Source organism: Nannobrachium achirus (genome assembly GCF_963921795.1).
Source record: "Nannobrachium achirus genome assembly, chromosome: 13".
Lineage (NCBI taxonomy): Eukaryota > Metazoa > Chordata > Actinopteri > Myctophiformes > Myctophidae > Nannobrachium > Nannobrachium achirus.
In genome coordinates this window covers 23,341,317-23,359,566 of record NC_137833.1, presented here as the reverse complement: position 1 = coordinate 23,359,566, position 18,250 = coordinate 23,341,317, and the positions used below count along the sequence as shown (strand labels likewise).

Here is an 18,250-nt window from a genome sequence, read left to right as displayed (position 1 = left end):
TCTCTTGAACGGCTCTTTTAAATGAACGATGGGATCCAGTCCGCAGTCGCGGGACACAGAGCACTGACAGAGTAATGAGTCGGTGTCGAGAACGGATTCATTTCAGAAACGGATCATAAATAGCTGGAGGCACAGCTCCCAGCTAGAGCCCTCAGTGTGGACATGTCATGGACGCAAACACAGCGAAACAAACTACAAACATCATCATGGATTACTTACAACACTGGAACAATTCAGAAGCACTTTAATTAGAAAATGTAACTAGTAGCCTACACTTGTGTATGTTAATTTGACTTTAGTAGATTGTTTAATTACTTCGTGGACGTGCGTGTGTGCTGTGGCAGGTTATTTAATATGGGATTTTGACAGCGTGCTTCTCCTCTTAAGTACGGAACACCGCCCCGGCTCCGAATGTTTTAACGAAGCGCCGTTTCTGGCCGTTCCGTCTCACTTTCACCCCTACGCTGGTGCGAGACAATAAATAACTGTTCGCCAATTGCTACATCTCTCAATTGGAAGTACATGACACCAGTCTAGCAGCAGTGCACCGCAGTATAGTAGGTTAACTGGTGATATAAAAAATATATATATATTTTCGACTCCTCGACTCAAACAATTGGCGTCGATTCCCGGGGCTTAAAACGACGCGTCGATTCGTCGATTTTTAGAGGACAGGCCTACTTAAAACTATGACAAAAAATGTTCGTCGACTACCTTTTTTTCACTGACAAAAACGCAATAAAAAAGAAATAAAAACTAAGTTATATGTTGACTAAAACTGAGACTAAATGACAATTTCGTCAACAAATGAAAACTAGACTAAAATGTTAGGGAGGGACTAATGGAGAAGAGATCCAGTAGAACTAAAAGACGAGTAATTTTATGTTTGGTTGCGCTCTGAAAATAGCAGATCTACAAGCTGACAACGCTGCGACGCATTGTGAAAAAATTGTAAAATCAAGCATTTCAATGCCATCAAGGCCTGAAAAAAATACACTTTAGTCGACAAAATCGACTGTAATTTTAGTAGACTATGATATTTAGTGAACTAAAACTAGACTAACACTAAGACATTTTAGATTACTAAAATATGACTCAACACTGACACCATACAGTACAATTCAGTTTGTTCCCCTCGGTGGAAAATGTGTGTGTGAGAGAGAATAAGTGAGAGAAAGACGAGAACAGACACTCATGGCACTCGTGTGCTTGAGCGTTTTGCCCTGTATGGTGTATGCCTTTTATTTCTCTGCATGTGTGTTAGGGCTGGGCAAAACAATGTCCACATCAGGGACTGTTCTCACTGTTTGTACTTATTCCTATGAAATGTAATTCCACTACAATTTACCCTTTGTTAGCCTTCTGGTTGGTCACTCACTGACTGACCAACCAGCAGGCTCTATATGCCTTGTCCCGCCCTGGTTCCGCCTTTTTTATGTTGAATTTGCTAAAACATTGTTTTTTGAGAAATAAAAACATTTCAAAACATGCTGAGTCACTATACTGCCACTGGAGCAGCTCCATTTTACTGAAACCAAGTTGGAAATTAGAATTGAACACACAGAATAACAATACCAAACAACTGACTTAAAATGGTAGTGGATGGAGTGTCCCACCGAATGTCCCACCAAGACACAGCAACCAATGAGTGTGTAGAGGGGCGGGACAACGGGCGGAACTTGACAAAGGGTGGATTCAGGAGGCTGTGATCATGTGACCCACAGTACAGTATATCGTCATTGTCGGGTGGAAACCTTGTATTTCCAAAACCATCCTTTTTTGTTATTTTAAAAACGATTTTAAAATATAAAAGGTACTGAAAATTGATCTGCAAGGCTCTGTGTGCTTATATAGATCTGCTATTTTCACTAGTTTTGTGTGACAGTCTTGTACAATGAAGCAGGGCTACTTTACAAAAAAAATTACACATTTGACAGTGAAGATATACTGCGGACTGGGCAAGAAGGGAGAGACTGCAGGGGAGCGTTTCGCTGTTTCTGTGTCATCTTTTCGACACCCAAACACAACTCTTACCCTAAACCTAACCTCCGTGGGGTGTGTCACTAACCCTCCCGACGCTCCGTTGTCGAAAGAGCGAGATTTCCCCAGACTGCAGACCTGTACTACAGTAGTACAGTATATTTTATGTCTGTTCTTATCAGAAAAGGCTTTCTGATAACATTTTAGGCGAAAATTAATCCATAGTTGTTCAAAATCGATTCATTTTACATTTACAACAGCTATAGTTTAAAGGTTTGTTAACAGTATTCAATAGCAGAAAATGTGGATGCAGACATTGTCGACTAATGGACGTTTTCTGTCTTAGTTTTAGTCATCATGGCTTAGATTTTATTTAGTTTCTATTTAGTTTTTATTTAGTTTTTGTCAGTGAAAAAAGGTAGTCGACCAACATTTTTCGTGATATAGTTATAGTCAAAGTAATCACCACTAGGTCTGAGGTGGAGGCGTCAGCTCTGTTAGACTCAGCGAGGTGGAGGCGTCAGCTCTGTTAGACTCAGCGATAGGCAGGGCTTCGTCAGACATTGTGTTGGACTTCACGTGACGCTACCGGCCAACGCAGGTAAATGCTAACCTGGTGAATGCTAACCCAAAGCCTAAACCTTAAACCTAAACCTAACCCTTACCCTAACCGGAGTACTGGGGATTCAAAACAGCGGGACATAGGAATATCGGGATTTTGCCGTTAATGGCAGGCTTTGTGTGTCGTTTGTGCTGGGCGTCGCAAAACGTTCCGTGCCGGACTTCGCGTGACGAATGCGAAGGGGCTTATAATAGCTTACCCTATCTAAATCATTTCCTGGAGGGAACATCATGTTTTTCGTCTTTTTGAAGTCCGACGGAACATGTTCCCGCTGTCCTCGCCGAGACCGTCGCCCACGTTGACAGGAGAGATGATCAGAGGAGCAGAGTTTCTACCACCATAGTTAAAACAGGGTCTGAGCTTCTCAGTGAAGGAGCAGCCAGTGAAAGAGTATAGTTGAACTCTGGCCTCCACATCATAAAAGGAGACCATACCCTCCTCATAATCCACAAACACTCCCACTGTCTGCGGCTCATCTCTTACAGGGAAGAGGACTGGAGGACGGGTGACAGCCCCGTACTCATTTCCAAACCTCCTTATATTCCAGAAACCATCATTTAATGGTCCCTTCCTGTTGATGGACTCTCTGGCCACTCCTATAGACCACTTAGTACTCCCTTTAACCTGGACCTCATAGTAAAACCTTCCTGAGGAGAAGCTTTGTTTTCCTAAGACACAGAGATATTTAGAGAATCTGTTGTTGTTGTTGTGGTTGTTCTTGTTGTTTGGGAGCTTCCTTTCTCCCCCACTCACTTGTTTTCCATCCTCAGACAGAATGAGCCGGGAATGTGCTGTATCAGGGTCCAAAGTCACATCCACTGCATATAGCTTGACTCTCCTCAGCTCAACCTCACGCAGCTTCTTCTCCATCTCTTGACTGAGTGACTTCTCCAGCTGAGCCACAGCTGTCCTCACAGTCCCCTCACATGAAGAGTGATGGACATTGACCTTTGTCCAGTCCTTGGTGGGTGGAGGAGTGTTGATGGATGTGATGTTCTGGAGGAGCTGGAGGTGGTCTTCAGTTTGTGAGAGTCTTTTCAGCTCAGAGATTCTCTTCTCCAACTGCGTGATTTCCTGTTGCAGCTCTTTGATGAAGCCTTCAGTCTGTTTTTCTGTTGTTTTCTGCTTCTCTTCTATCCCATCAATGACCTCAGCCTTGCTTCTCTCAATACAGCTGATCAGAGCAGTGAAGACTGTTTCTATCACTATGTCTGCATCCTTCTTGTTGAGCTCTAGTGAGCGTTTGACCTCCTGAATCTTTACTTGTCTATCATGGATCATCTGCTGAACTTCAGCCTCCGTCTTTGCTTCGTATTCTTCTTTCCACTTGTGATGCCTGAACTTACTAACCATCTCAGACACAACTCTATTGACAGAGAATTTCTGTCTCTTACTGAAGGTTTCCTTACAGAGCGGACACTGACACACACCCTTAGTGTCCCAGTAATGTGTGATACAGGTTCTGCAGTAGTTGTGTCCACATGGAGTGGTGATTGGATCAATGAACACGTCCAGACAAATAGAACAGCGTAAGTCCTCTTCAGACAGGAGACTGCTGGCAGACAGGAGACTGCTGGCAAAGGACATTTTTGGCAACACAAGTGAAAGTGTTAAACACTGGAAATATGAAGATGTATATTCATCTTCCTCTGTTCTTTGGTCCCAATCTCTCTTTCATTCCTTCAGGGATTGGCTCTCTCTGGCTAATGCCCATCTCACTCTGTCATCAGCCTTTTAAGCAGAGCGGACTCAAATCTATGACATTACTCTGACATCACTCTCTGACATCATTCATCACTCTTGCCCAAATATGGATTTCCACACGCTTCCAGACTGGCCTAAAGTAAATATCGGGTAACCATGGCAACCTGACATGAATGCTGTGAGATTCCTTTACAAGAACTCTATATTAACACATGACTGCTAATTAACTCATTTGCTGCCATTTAACAATACCTTCGTACTCCAATCCTGCCAAACTGTCTCCATAGACTTCCATGTAATTCATAGTGCACGGATCATGCACACCCATGCCTAGATAATGCACCACGTGTGTCCACATTGCTCACAGCTTTCAAACAAAAGAATCCGAATGGAAATCCGTTCAGGCATTCATGAGATAGCAGCCACTATGTTTTACACTGTTGTGAGCTTGGAGGTCTGCTACCTGAGTTGTATGGGGGTTGTATGGGGGTTAAACAAGCAATTTCGCGATCGCTATCATGCCTACTAACGTTTTTGGGGTCCAAAAAAAAAAAAAAGAAAAAAAAAATTTTTTTTTTTTCAAAATGGCGGCCATTCTCGGGTTCCTCGGGCGTGGCAGGGAGGGACATCCCAAAATTCTCGGGTTCCTCGGGCTTGGCAGGGTATGAGTTAAGTAACACTAGCCTTCAGGCAGCCGAGCATCTAGTCGGCGACCAGCCTACTCGGGAACAATGTAAATAGGGAATGAATGCCCCGCCCTTTAATGCAAACCCCATTATACCTGTTGTCATAGGACCCGTTTTGAACATCTGTTTGCCTGTGTCCATTTATGCCCATATATGGAGATATCTGTCTGTCTGCGTCCATTTTATGCCCATATATGGAGATCTCTGTAGGACCCGTTTTGACCATATGTTTGGCTGTGTCCATTTATGCCCATATATGGAGATATCTGTATCTGTCTGTCTGCATCCATTTTATGCCCATATATGGAGATCGCTGTTTCTGTCTGTCTGTGTAGCGCGGCCGAGCGTCTATCGGCGACCAGCCTACTCGGGAACAATGTAAATAGGGAATGAATGCCCCGCCCTTTAATGCAAACCCCATTATACCTGTTGTCATAGGACCCGTTTTGAACATCTGTTTGCCTGTGTCCATTTATGCCCATATATGGAGATATCTGTCTGTCTGAGTCCATTTTATGCCCATATATGGAGATCTCTGTAGGACCCGTTTTGACCATATGTTTGGCTGTGTCCATTTATGCCCATATATGGAGATATCTGTATCTGTCTGTCTGCATCCATTTTATGCCCATATATGGAGATCTCTGTATCTGTCTGTCTGTGTCCTTTTATGCCCATTATGGAGATCTCTGTATCTGTCTGTCTGTGTCCCTTTATGCCCATTATGGAGATCTCTGTATCTGTCTGTGCCTCTGTGTGTGTTGCAGACACAGTGCCGGGGAACGCACATGCTGGTTCCAGAAAACCGTGTAGCGAGTCAGGTCGAGGCCGGGCACTGGACTCCCCGCTGTGGCGGGGAACGCACGTGCCGAAGTCTGTGCATAGGACCAGTTTTGACCATCTGTTTGCCTGTGTCCATTTATGCCCATATATGGAGATATCTGTCTGTCTGCATCCATTTTATGCCCATATATGGAGATCTCTGTATCTGTCTGTCTGTCTGTGTCCCTTTTATGCCCGTATATGGAGATCTCTGTCCGAACCTTTCGCGAACATGCGTGCCGAAGTATGTGTTTACCATGTGGCATACGTGATGTCAAACAGAGCCTTTTGTGCCGGTTCCGGAACACCCTGATGTGAGACATCATCTCCGCATACTTGACCTGAGTGCAAAGTGAAAGAATCGTCTATTTGCACAGGAGTGATGTCAGAATGAGTGATGTTACAATGAGTCAGTGCTTGTTCCGGTTCCGGAAAACAGCCTGATGTCAGACATCAGCTCCGCATACGGAGATTCCGAACCTTTGGCGCCGGTTCCGGAAAACAGCATATCGGGTCGGGTCGAGGCCGGGCACTGCACTCTGCGCCGCGGCGGGGAACGCGCGTGCCGAATCTGAAGCCGGTGGGACAAACGGTTCTCGAGATACGCAGATTACATACGTAGATACATACACACACGCTCACAGAGACTTCTCACATAATGTTCAAATTGTCTCATTTAATGCCATTGTCAAGCATTATGTGCAGTTTTGAAATATAGATTATAACATGGACGACACTGACTCGACAGCGCACCCGTCACACTACTCGGCACGCACACTGGTTTGGCCATCATCTCGCTCAGGTGTCACCTGCCTTTTTTTCAATTGATATAAAAAGTTTCTAGAATTAAAAAGTTATCATAAATAGATTTGAAAAGTATCATTTCTAACTGTTATTTGAGGACACATTGCGGTGATGATATGATATGAGAGTTGTGTTTGTGTGTGCCCACTGCCCACCACTGCAGAGTCTAGGGGTGCGAATCCACCGGGAGAGTGTTTTTCCGAGTGTATCAAAGGGTGCGTTTGGAAATGCGCACCGGGTGTTTGCTCAGTGTAGTGAGTGCCTAAACTTAATCCTAACCCTAACCTCAGTAAAACTATGCCTAAACCCAACCCTAACCCTGACCCTAACCTCAGTAAAACTATGCCTAAAACTAACCCTAACCAGAACCGGTGCGCATTTCCGAACACCAGCAGAAAACACTCTCCCCGAATCCACCACTGTGTGCAACTAATCTCACAAACTGCTGGACCAATAGCATACTACACACTTCCACCCCAAATTCTTCAAATCGACCTCATGGTGACGCAATACAGTATATGGCCTCTAAACAACACAGAGCCAAACAGGCTTGTGAGACAGAGTGAGAGAAAGGCAAGGGGAGACATCCAAACACTCACTTTTCCACTCTCTCTTGAGTCTCTTTCACTCTACAGCTGCAAACAAAAATCTTCGCAGATGTTGCAGCCATACATTAAAATGGGATCGACTGGAGACTCCACTATATTACAGTAGCATTATGTAATTGTGTTGGAGTGTATCATCAGGTTGAGCAGCTGTTTTTGTTTTGCTACTTTTATAGCTAACTTGAAAGATGTTTTGCACAAACACACAAACACGTGCTCCTCGCATTCAATTTCTCTCTGTCCATGTCTTGTGTCTCTAGCCATCTCTCTCTCTTTCAATGTCACTTTATTTCCATCTCCACTCTCTCCATTTCTCTCTCCCTCTTCCACTCTCTCCCTCTCTCTCCCTCTCCCTCTCTCTCTCTCTCTCTCTCTCTCCCTCTCTCTCTCTCTTTCTCTCTCTCTCTGTGTGTGCATGGTTGAGATAGAGCTCATAGTTGACAATAAAGGAAGCAGCAGCTCTCATGCTAATGTATGAACCTATTATTAGAATCTCTCTCTCTCTCTCTCTCTCTCTCTCTCTCTCTCTCTCTCTCTCTCTCTCTCTCTCTCTCTCTCTCTCTCTCTCTCTCTCTCTCTTTCTGTGTCTGTGTCTGGTATACCCACACTCTCAGAATGCATGCTATACTCACTTTAATTGGCTGCAATTGGGCTGTGTGCACATGCGTGTGTGGGGGGGCATTATGTGCTGGTATGAGTCATTGCCTCCCTCCTTTCCATCTGCCCATTCCTCTACCTGTCCAGTTCTCTCCATCCTTCCTTCCTTCCTTCCTTCCTTCCTTCCGTACCTCTTCTACCATTGCCCCCTCTCCTCTTCAGTCCCTTCTCTCTCTTCCTCCATCCAGTTCCCCTCTCTCTCTCTCTCTCCTCCAATATTCCCTATGCCCTATTGCCCTTCTGCCTCTCTTTCTCTCCCCCCTCCCTTCCACCCATTCTCTCGTTTTCAGTTCAGAGGAGCTGCAGTGTGTGTGCGCGCGTGAACATGCATGCATGCGCGCGCTGTATGATGTGAAAAGTGACCGCAAGAAGTATGTTCCTCACACGGTGCAACTGTCTCACCTCTCACCTCTCGCCTCTTCTCTCCTCTCTCCATTATCCCTTTCCCTCCACACCTTTTCCATCACCCCCCCTTATCCTTTCCTTGCCCTCTGGATCTCTCTCTCTCTCTCTCTCTCTCTCTCTCTCTCTCACACACACACACACACACACACACACACACACACACACACACACACACACACACACACACACACACACACACACACACACACACACACACACACACACACACACACACACACACACACACACACACAGCTTTTAAGCAGGTGTTTTTTATCATCATCCTCCATTAGATCTAATGTGTGTGCCAGAAAGTGTTTTTCCCTGTCTTTGTGAAAAATGTGTGTGTGTGTGTGTGTGTGTGTGTGTGTGTGTGTGTGTGTGTGTGTGTGTGTGTGTGTGTGTGTGTGTGTGTGTGTGTGTGTGTGTGTGTGTGTGTGTGTGTGTGTGTGTGTGTGTGTGTGTGTGTGTGTGTGTGTGTGTGTGTGTGTGTGTGTGTGTGTGTGTGTTCGTGCGTGCGTTTGTCATTCTGTCTGACTGTTCATCTCTTCCTGTCCACAGACAACGCTAATTAATGTCATCTGTCTCACTTATGATGACAAGGTGACAACAGCACCCTCCTCTTCTATTCTCTTCTACGCTTTGCTTCTCAGCTCTACTCTCCTCGTCTCTTATTGTTACGTTTTGTTTTACTATCTCTTTGTTCTTCTCGTTTGTTTTACTCTGTTCTGCTATTTCCCCCCCGCCCCCCACCCCTTATATTATATTTGAGATAGTACAATTAGTTCCCAAAAAACAAAAAACCATGAACCATCGGATGATGGTTCTGAAACCAGGGCACATGTATAGCCATAAATCATAACCCTTGTAGAGTACTTATTTTGAAGATGTTACACTCTACAAGAGTTATAACGGCGATAATAACGGTTATAAGGGGGAGGGCGGTCGGTGAGACGGTTTGGTCCTGTAACTGCTCGAACCATGCACAAATCCAAAATACAAGGTGCTTCCCTTCTTGGTCCAAGTGTTCCTTATCTATTCACAACCTCCGCTGGACGGGTCAGTCCATATTTTTGTGTTTTACTCAAGCTTGTCTCGGAATCGCAATGCATTTCCTCGTTTCCCGCTGTTGCGCAGTTGCGCTCATTTGGGGAAACGAGTAAATGCGGTGAGATTCCGAGACAAGCTGGAGTAAAAGAGATTTGTGCATGTTTCGAGCAGTTACAGGACCAAACGGCCTCACCGACCGTTCTCCCCTCTCGCTGGTATAAAGGGCTTTGCACACAGACGCGTTTTTTTTTTTCCGCACAGAAAAAACAGACAAAGAAGAAAACAAGGATTCTCTATGACCTCATGCACACCGGCTCCGAATTTGCCATGCGGCAGGTGGCTGCGGCAGAGCGTTTTTTCCCCCGATCGAACCCAGTTCGATTCGTGCGTCTTGTCGCATGCGGTAAAAACTCATTGACTCTTTTATGACTCCTTTTCGGATCCGCAGTGTGGATTTCCGCACAGCCTTGCACACCAAATCCAATGCATTTAATCATGCAGCAAACGGGAAAAAAACGCAACAGTCCTGTGTGCGAAGCCCTTAACTCTTGTAGGGCGAAAACGTCTTCAAAATAAAAGTACTCTACAAGGGTTATAATGATTTATGGCTAGCACATGTACAGCACATAACGTCACAGTCATCTCTGTCTCGCTCTCTTGTCCTCTCTGTCCAGCAGGCCAGCTCCAGTCCAGTGGCCGCGCAGACAGACAGACACCACCACCTCCTCTGGCACCACCTCCTCCTCCTCCACCACCACCAAGAGTGAGGAGAAGAAGCCCCTCTCTAAAGACTCCATCTTGTCTCTGTATGCTAGCAGCTCAGTGGGTGCTCAGCCCCAGAGCCAGCAGCAGACCGCACAGACACAAGGTACTGTACTGTAACACAGTGGTTCTCAACCTGGGGGGGTCCCCAAATTATTTTGGGGGGTCCCCAGATGATTAACTTAATGTGGAACATTGTTCTCTCACTCACAGCAAACAAACCAACATAACGTTTTGAGTGTATAGAGGGTATACTGTATGCCGTCTCTAAAGTGACAATTTAAGGACTTTTGAATACCTCTAAAATGACAGATTAAACATTGGCCAAATAGTCAAATATTTGAGGCAGAAATTCTGAAAATAGCTGATCAACATGCTCACAACGGTGAGCATGTACATCTGCTATTTTCACAATAAAACAGTGTTATACGATATGTAATGCCTCAACTCTTAGTGCTCGTCAGGGTGGGGGGGTCCCCAGTTAAAATACGGTTATTTTGGGGGTCGCGGCCTGAAAAGGTTGAGAACTACGGCTGTAACACACACATTGACAGGATTGCCCCCAAAAATGCTAATTTTCCAGAAAGCAATTGGGAGCATGAAACGACTGGATCAGCATTTTTGCAGGTGCATGAGGAATAATGTGGTGATAATAATGGGAATTAAAGAAGAGACAGTTATTTGATAACTGAATTGTCGGTTACCGTTTACTAAACATCCCATTACAGCTGGCCAGCAGTCTGGCACACCGTGGCATTTAAACCCACTGTAAAATAACTTGATTCTCTCACCCTGGTCCAGGAACAAAACATTTGGCAAATAAAAACATCCTTGTAGTCGTGCCATTTCCTGTCGGGCAGTGAAACTCTGACAAAACCAGAATGATTGTTTTGCACTCCCTATGCGCATTTGTTCACACCAGCCGACGAAAGGTCTGGGCATTTGGCATTTGGCCTCGAATTAGGTGGGCTGACTCTCTGCAGCACCCCCAGCACTCGGATGTTGTTTCTCCTCTGTCTTTTGCCAGGTTATTGATGTCAGATTTCACTTTGTTGAAATCGGTCATTGGATGTGTTGTCGCAGAACGCAATGCCATTTTTACCCTTCCGCCAGTGGAGTTTCAGGTAATAATGTAATGGAAGTGGCCTGCAGGCTGTTGATAGATTTCCGGGCTCCCTCGTGGACAAAGGCGATTTTGGCTCCATCGGCTGTCGTCAACACGTTTGTCTTTTTACAAAGTCAGGTAGTTGGAGTTGGCATTCTGTGGTTTTACATCCCTTATTTGGCTGTCAAACATAGACTGGATCCAGACATTTTCAGTTAAACCATCACGTTTACTGGTTGTAGAGAGTCAAATATTTGTTTTGTTTGGCCGTGAAGGCACGTACGCACGCAAGCACGCACGCACACACACGCTCACACTCACACTCACTAAAGAAAAAATGCTTCATGAAAATGTAGGAGAGATGAAAGGTCAATGTATTCTGAGCTGGATGGATCCTCTGTACTCAGACCAGAGGGATGCTCGTGTGTGTGCATTCAGTCATGGACAACACTATACCCCAAACTTCACATAAACATGTGTCCACTATGAAAGACCATAGAGCGGCTACACGCATGGCAAAACCTAGAGTCCTAATTAATTCAGTGTGGAGCCTTTTTTACTTCTCAGAGTTAAGCCCTTGAGCCCCAGCATCCTTAACCAAATATAGCAGATCCATAAACTCACAACGCGTCACAAACATGACGCATTGCAGATCGGCTATTTTTGGAAGAGCGGCCCGGGTCAGTGTGCATGCGTCTGTGTGCTCAAACACACAAAACTCTTGATAGAAGTATTGGTAGACACAGGCGGAAAAAAGCGGCCCAAGTTATAGAGCCAACTCAGGTCCAGTTCTCTATGTCTATCTAGAGCAGGGGTCTTCACCGTTTTCGGGCCAAGGACCCCTTAGCTGAGAGGGAGATAAAGTACTACCACTACATATTGTATAAAATTGTGTAACAGATTTTCACGGATTTCATAGATGGATTCAGACAGAGCTTGTAGATCGGCTATTTTTGGCTAAAGTTCTCCTCAGAATAAGGATGCGAGGGTTCAAGTTGTTCATTTAAAATATTATCCTATGACACAAAGATTTTGGCCGGCCCCCTCGTAGTAACTCTGAGGACCTCCTAGGGGTCCTGGACCCCCTTTTGAAGACACCTGGTCTAGATCGGTTTACGTGGTTAAATTCTGCTGTGCACATACAGATGCGTGCGTGCAAACACATCCCGGTGACTCATTTGTGTCCTGGAGACACCTCAGATCCCCTCATATGAAAGCAGGGCATGATGGCAGCTAAGACAGAAAAACACCATCCATCATGTGAGTCATGGGCGGTCACTAAAGCCTGATTTATACGCAGGTGCGCGCCGGTGTCACGCACGCACCGAAAATAGCCGATCCGCAAGCTCACGACCTGTCTCTGCGACACGATGCGCATCCAAGTGTAAATCAGGCACGAGTGACTGTGTGAACACAAAATGCAGTGACGCCATATTGTGTTTTCGCCATGTTTGCTTGGTGCCTTTACGTTTGGAAAGCAGCCACATTTGCATGATTACTGCTGTTTGTGTGCATTTGCATATCACAGATCGTGCATAAAGGATTAGGAATGAAAAGCAGATGATTTATTTATTTATGTGATGTGCTGGCCAGAGTCCAGTGTTCATTTCTGTGTGCATGTGTGTCTCACATGTACTGTATGTACTTTACCTGAACAGTGCTGCAAAATTACAATTTAACATAATCTGAATTTGAAATCTGTATCAGGTTGGGGGTTGGGGTTTAAAAATGGTTAATAAACCAATGTGCATTTGTACACTAGAACTTGTTGATTTGGATTATTTGATCTCATTACAAAAGCACGCGTGAGACTTTACTGCAGTGTCCATGTGTGTTGACGTGGGCTGAATTAAGTCATTCAGATAAGTGTGTTCAATGTAAACAATTAGGATCGGGAATGCATGTGTGTGCTCAAACACACAAAACTCTTGATGGAAGTATTGGTAGACATAAAATAGACTCTTTGTGTCTCCGACCGGATACATGGGGGTCTTTATTATTATCATCATCAAATGATTGGCTTAGGAATGCGACAAAAATGAAAACATATCCATGAATTCAACGCTAAAATGAACTAGAAAGACAAAGTGTGGTTGCTGTGACACGAGTCACACTTGCAAATTAATATCGTCTTACCATTACCATTTTCCCCATTCAAGTCAATGGGGAAAATGTATTCACTAATAAATAAATGGCCATATATGGAGATATCTGTGTCAGTCCTTGTCCCTTTCATGCCCATATATGGAGATCCCTGATTTCATCAATATTAAGCCCATGTCTTAGAATGCCCATATATGGACATACTGTGTCAGTCTCATGTTGTCTATGATGTCAGTCATCTCCATATTTGGGAAAAGTTAAAATTTTAATTAAAGTCAATGGAGAAAATGTATTCAGGAATAAATGTGTATATAAATGAAACTATATAACGTATCCCTTAGCAAAATGCACCCCTACTTGTCCCTGATGAAACCGGTCGATTTGACATATGGCCCAAGTGCGTGTCACCAAAACTATGGGAGGAGTAGCGCAGCAAAATAAAGTTTATCTAGAAATTTTGAAAGATGGATGGATGGATGGAAATAAAGTCGGACAAGTACTATAGTCTGGTTGCCCTGCAGGGGCAACCACACAAATGCTTTCCCGGTTTTAATATAGTTAAATACAATTAAGGTACATGGGAGTTTTACCATGAGGGACGATCCAAAGTTTATTAAAACTGTCTATCATCTTTCATTACCAAGCTTGGCCTTTTTTATCGGTTTGAATCAAATAAAGTGGCGTTGTGTGATTTAAACATGTGTGCATTGAGTACAGCACTAGCTTCCTTTCTACCGTACCGAGCAAGTAGCGTGTGTCTGCTCTGCTGTGTTCAGTATGTGTGTTGACAGCACAGTGAGGGGCGTACGGGATTATCGTTGCACGGCGGTGTCCCTTGCCAATATACATCCATGTCTCCCTCACTTACTGTAGCCCTCCTCACCAGGACATTATCCCATCAACCAGACATGCACGACAAGTATGTCAATATGTCAATAACATACATTTTATAAGAAAAGGGAGTGGCCTGTTGTCAACCACATAGCATGATTCTCTCACCTTTGATTCCTGTCTGCCTTTCACGTGTCTCTATAGTGATGTACAGTAGCCTGCAATACATAGAAAAGCCTTAAAGAACAGGGCGTAGAACAGGTAAAACACTCGCTCACCATCACAGAGGCCTGGGTTTGCTTCCGGCAGCGTTGCCCCTGGTTTAGCTGGGCACACCAACAAGCACAATTGCCAGTGTTCGTGGGTGGGAAGCCGAAAGGAGAGTGTGTCCTTGTCACTGCACTAGGAACTCCTGCTGGCTGGTTGGGAGAGAGGGGTATGTGAGAGGTAGTGTGAACATCAGCGTGTTTAACGCTCTGCTGGTAAAAACCCGTCACTGTCTGGTGTAAAGAAGAGGCTGGCAGTGTATATCAGACTAGGCATGTGGCCAATAGTGTCTATGGTTTGGGTGTGTGTGTGTGTGTGTGTGTGTGTGTTTGTGGGGGGGGGGGGGGTCCTCTGCATTGCCAGGTATGGCCGGTGACCAAATTGGGAGGAGATAAAAAGTTGTTAAAATAAAAAATGTATGATAATAATTACATTTGTGTGTTGCTCTGGGACCCACTATTATGTCTGACTCTGAATTCTCACTACCAGCAGCAGCGATGTCTATCGCTGTTTTTTTATAGAAAAATGGCCGTGTCTGAGGTGTGAGTGACAGCCTCGTAAATATGCAAGTTGTGGTCCCTCGAGAGCTCCGCTGCGCCGAGTGGATCTCAAGCCAGCACGCCTGTGATTCTCATCTCTGCCAGCTTGTTTGTGAACGATATACAGTATACACTATATATGTTTTTAGATAAGGCTGTGCAGTTGCTCTTTCTTGATTAATCGCACATACTGTATACAACAGATAGGTTACAACATTGTTATCAATATTCGGTACTTCATACGGTAGTCCGTTGCTGTCCATCACAAGTGGTGTGGAGTGCGTACACCTAGTTCCCGTGCCCGCTTCAGAGAACAGTGCGCTTCTGGTTGGCTGTAGCTCTGTCCTGGCACACAGTGGCAAAGTTGCCCCTCGCTTTTTGCATGCTCTGCCTCCCGCTGCGGCGGGGAAGGTACCATTCTCTCCTTGCCTTATCATCAGCAGAACACCGCTGCTGGTGTGAATTAAGTGTGAGAGACATGCCCAAGAGGTCACCCCAACACACAATTTTGTACAATGGTGTTAATGTATTGGTGTAAATGAAGCGCTCCATTAATTCACCCCCGACGAAAACTATTAAAATGTGGCCCATTTCTCCCAAAACACAGATGCTAAAATAGCTCCATGTTTCTACCCCAATAAAAATAGCAACACTTTACAATAGCCTTAATACAAACAGAATCCTACTGTTAATATTGTTTGAGATATATATGTAACGCCCAGGATTCTAACCCGGTTCTCCCACGTGGAAGTCTTAACATCTTAACCATTAGTCCAAAGGGATATCCCTGTGGACCAGGGGAGATACTAGACTTTTGAGGCCATCAGGCTGAGGCAGTGAGTCACTCTGCTACATAGATATACCATAAAACATGAATTCTTTGAAAAAAGGAAATACTTCCTTTTCTACCATGTGAGCAGTGTGTTTCTCAGAGTATAAGACCCAGAGATACAGACAGATTATCACCGCTGTCTTAGAGAAAAATTGCTTCTCGAACATGCAAAGCAACTCATCGCGTCCTCATGGGAACAGCTCAGTATTTATGCTTCCAGCTTACAAGACGGTCCACAAGTTTCACTGACAGTCCTACTTCAAAGAACAGATTCTGAAGTGGGGGGGAAAACACCCTCAAGCTTATAGGTTGTTGTTGATGACAAACTCTTTAGCTCATTGACTTATTAATGGTTCTTGTTGCTGGCATGTCGACCTACATTTCAGGTCACAATTAACATACTGTACTGTGTGTGTGCATGTGTGTGTGCGCGTGTACTATACTTGTGAGGGCCACATCCACACAAGTATAGTAGAATTTGAGAAATCAACATTCTGAGGACACATTTTCTCGTTCTCACAAGAGAACCCAAATGGCATTCAGAATGTTGTCTAAAATGCAGATGTCCTCAAAAGTATAATAATGACGTAATGTGTGTGTATGTCCAGCAGGCATGTACATGGGCCAGCCTCAGATACAGTTCACACCCCAGGGTTTCCCAGCGGGGATGGGTGCAGTCGCCCCGCCCACAGCCATGGTGATGGGAGCGGGCGGCATGATGCCAGGCATGGCCATGCCCAACGGAGGCTATGTGGGCGCGCAGCAGGGCATGGTGCCAGCAGGAGCAGGACAGAACATGTACAACATGCAGCAACAGCAAGGACAGTGGAACATGAATCAGGTAACGTTGTTGCAAGAGAAATGTACTCACTCTCAATGGTCATCGTCATGCTGGCTTGTGGTGGACATTTTTGTCTCAAATTCTACTTTTGCCACGGACATACAAAATGAGTAGACAAACACATAAAGAGCCCCAAATGACCGTTACTGGTGGTTCCATTTGGTTCCATTTGTATACTCTGAGTTATGGGGGTCCTTGAAAATAAAATGTTGGAAAACCACTGTGCTAGTGGACTCCTAATGTTCCATATCGCCGTTGTCGGGTGAAAACCTTCTATGTCCCAAACCCTTCATTTTGCATTTATCATTTTTAAAATGATTCAAACTAGTGAAAACAGACGATCTACAAGCACACATAGATCTGCTGTTTTCACTACTTTTGTGCGACGGCCTTGTATGATGAAGCAGGACTTTACTTTGCGAGAACGTACACATTTGAAACTTGGAGATACGAGGTTTCCACCCGACAACGACGATATATGTCATAGTAAACCAGTGTCATACATATTTTGAAGAAATCCTGGCGACTGACATTCAGTAATTGGGTCTTATGATCAAAATAAGAATATTACTGTATAATGGTTAAAAAAAAAGGGTCTTGCCACGGACACATTTATCCATGTACGGACATATTGATGACCCCTGCTCTCTCTTTATTTTTATTTTACACCGTCTCTCTCTCTCAACATTAATCAAACATTACTGTAGCTTTAAAAATGGACACTGCGGCATGCATATACTCTGATCAGGTGCTAATGTTATGTGTGTTTAGGCCACAGCACTAAGAGGTGTTGTCATTTTCCTGTCAACCGCAGGAGTTTAATGAGACACTATAAATCACCACACGCTCGCGCACACGTACGCTCACGCTCACTCACACACACACGCACACACGTGGACGGGCACTCCACCCCTCCTCCTGAGCATGGAGTGGTGGGAGAAGAGGTTTATCAGCGTGTATATAATGGGTTCACCGAGTGCAGATGAGATTTCTGAGTGCATGTGATTTCGAGAGATCGCGCTCTCTCTCTCTGTGTGTGTGTGTGTGTGTGTGTGTGTGTGTGTGTGTGTGTGTGTGTGTGTGTGTGTGTGTGTGTGTGTGTGTGTGTGTGTGTGTGTGTGTGTGTGTGTGTGTGTGTGTGTGTGTGTGTGTGTGTGTGTGTGCTGCAGCTGGGTATCGTGTGATGCTAAAAGTTGGTAACACACACATATCGTTGTTGTGGGGTGGAAACCTCGTATCTCCAAGTTTCAAATGTGTACGTTCTTTCGCAAAGTAAAGTCCTGCTTCATCATACAAGGCCGTCGGCCTTGCGTTGTGTGCTTGTAGATCGGCTGTTTTCACTAGTTTAAATCATTTTTAAAATCATTAATGCAAAAAGAAAGGTTTTGGACATACACGGTTTCCACCCGACAACGACGATATATAGGTGCACATACAGTACATGTTCACGCGCTCGCGCGCACACACACACACACACACACACACACACAGAGACAGAGAGAGACATAGAGAGAGAGATCTCTCAGACGAACAGATAAGGAGTGCTGGTGCACCACAGCACATCTATAATGGATAATATGGAATGGATGGAGGAGGACGGAGGGGGAGGACCGTGGGGGAGCAGAAAGGCCCTGA

The 18,250-nt window shown here is 44.8% G+C and overlaps 1 protein-coding gene across 4 annotated transcripts in view; it reads left to right on the top strand.

Annotated features, from left to right (window-relative positions):
- smap1 (small ArfGAP 1) overlaps positions 1-18,250 on the top strand; it is a 150,087-nt gene that overhangs the window by 127,458 nt on the left and 4,379 nt on the right. Inside the window, exons 4-5 of one of the 4 annotated variants that reach the window (XM_080740512.1) lie at positions 10,013-10,203; positions 16,386-16,615. In XM_080740512.1, the coding sequence (XP_080596638.1) occupies positions 10,013-10,203; positions 16,386-16,615 (421 nt within the window). Of the gene's footprint in view, positions 1-10,009; positions 10,204-16,385; positions 16,616-18,250 lie in introns of those variants that run through there. The other 3 variants (XM_080740511.1, XM_080740510.1, XM_080740509.1) reach the window with 3 other exon arrangements.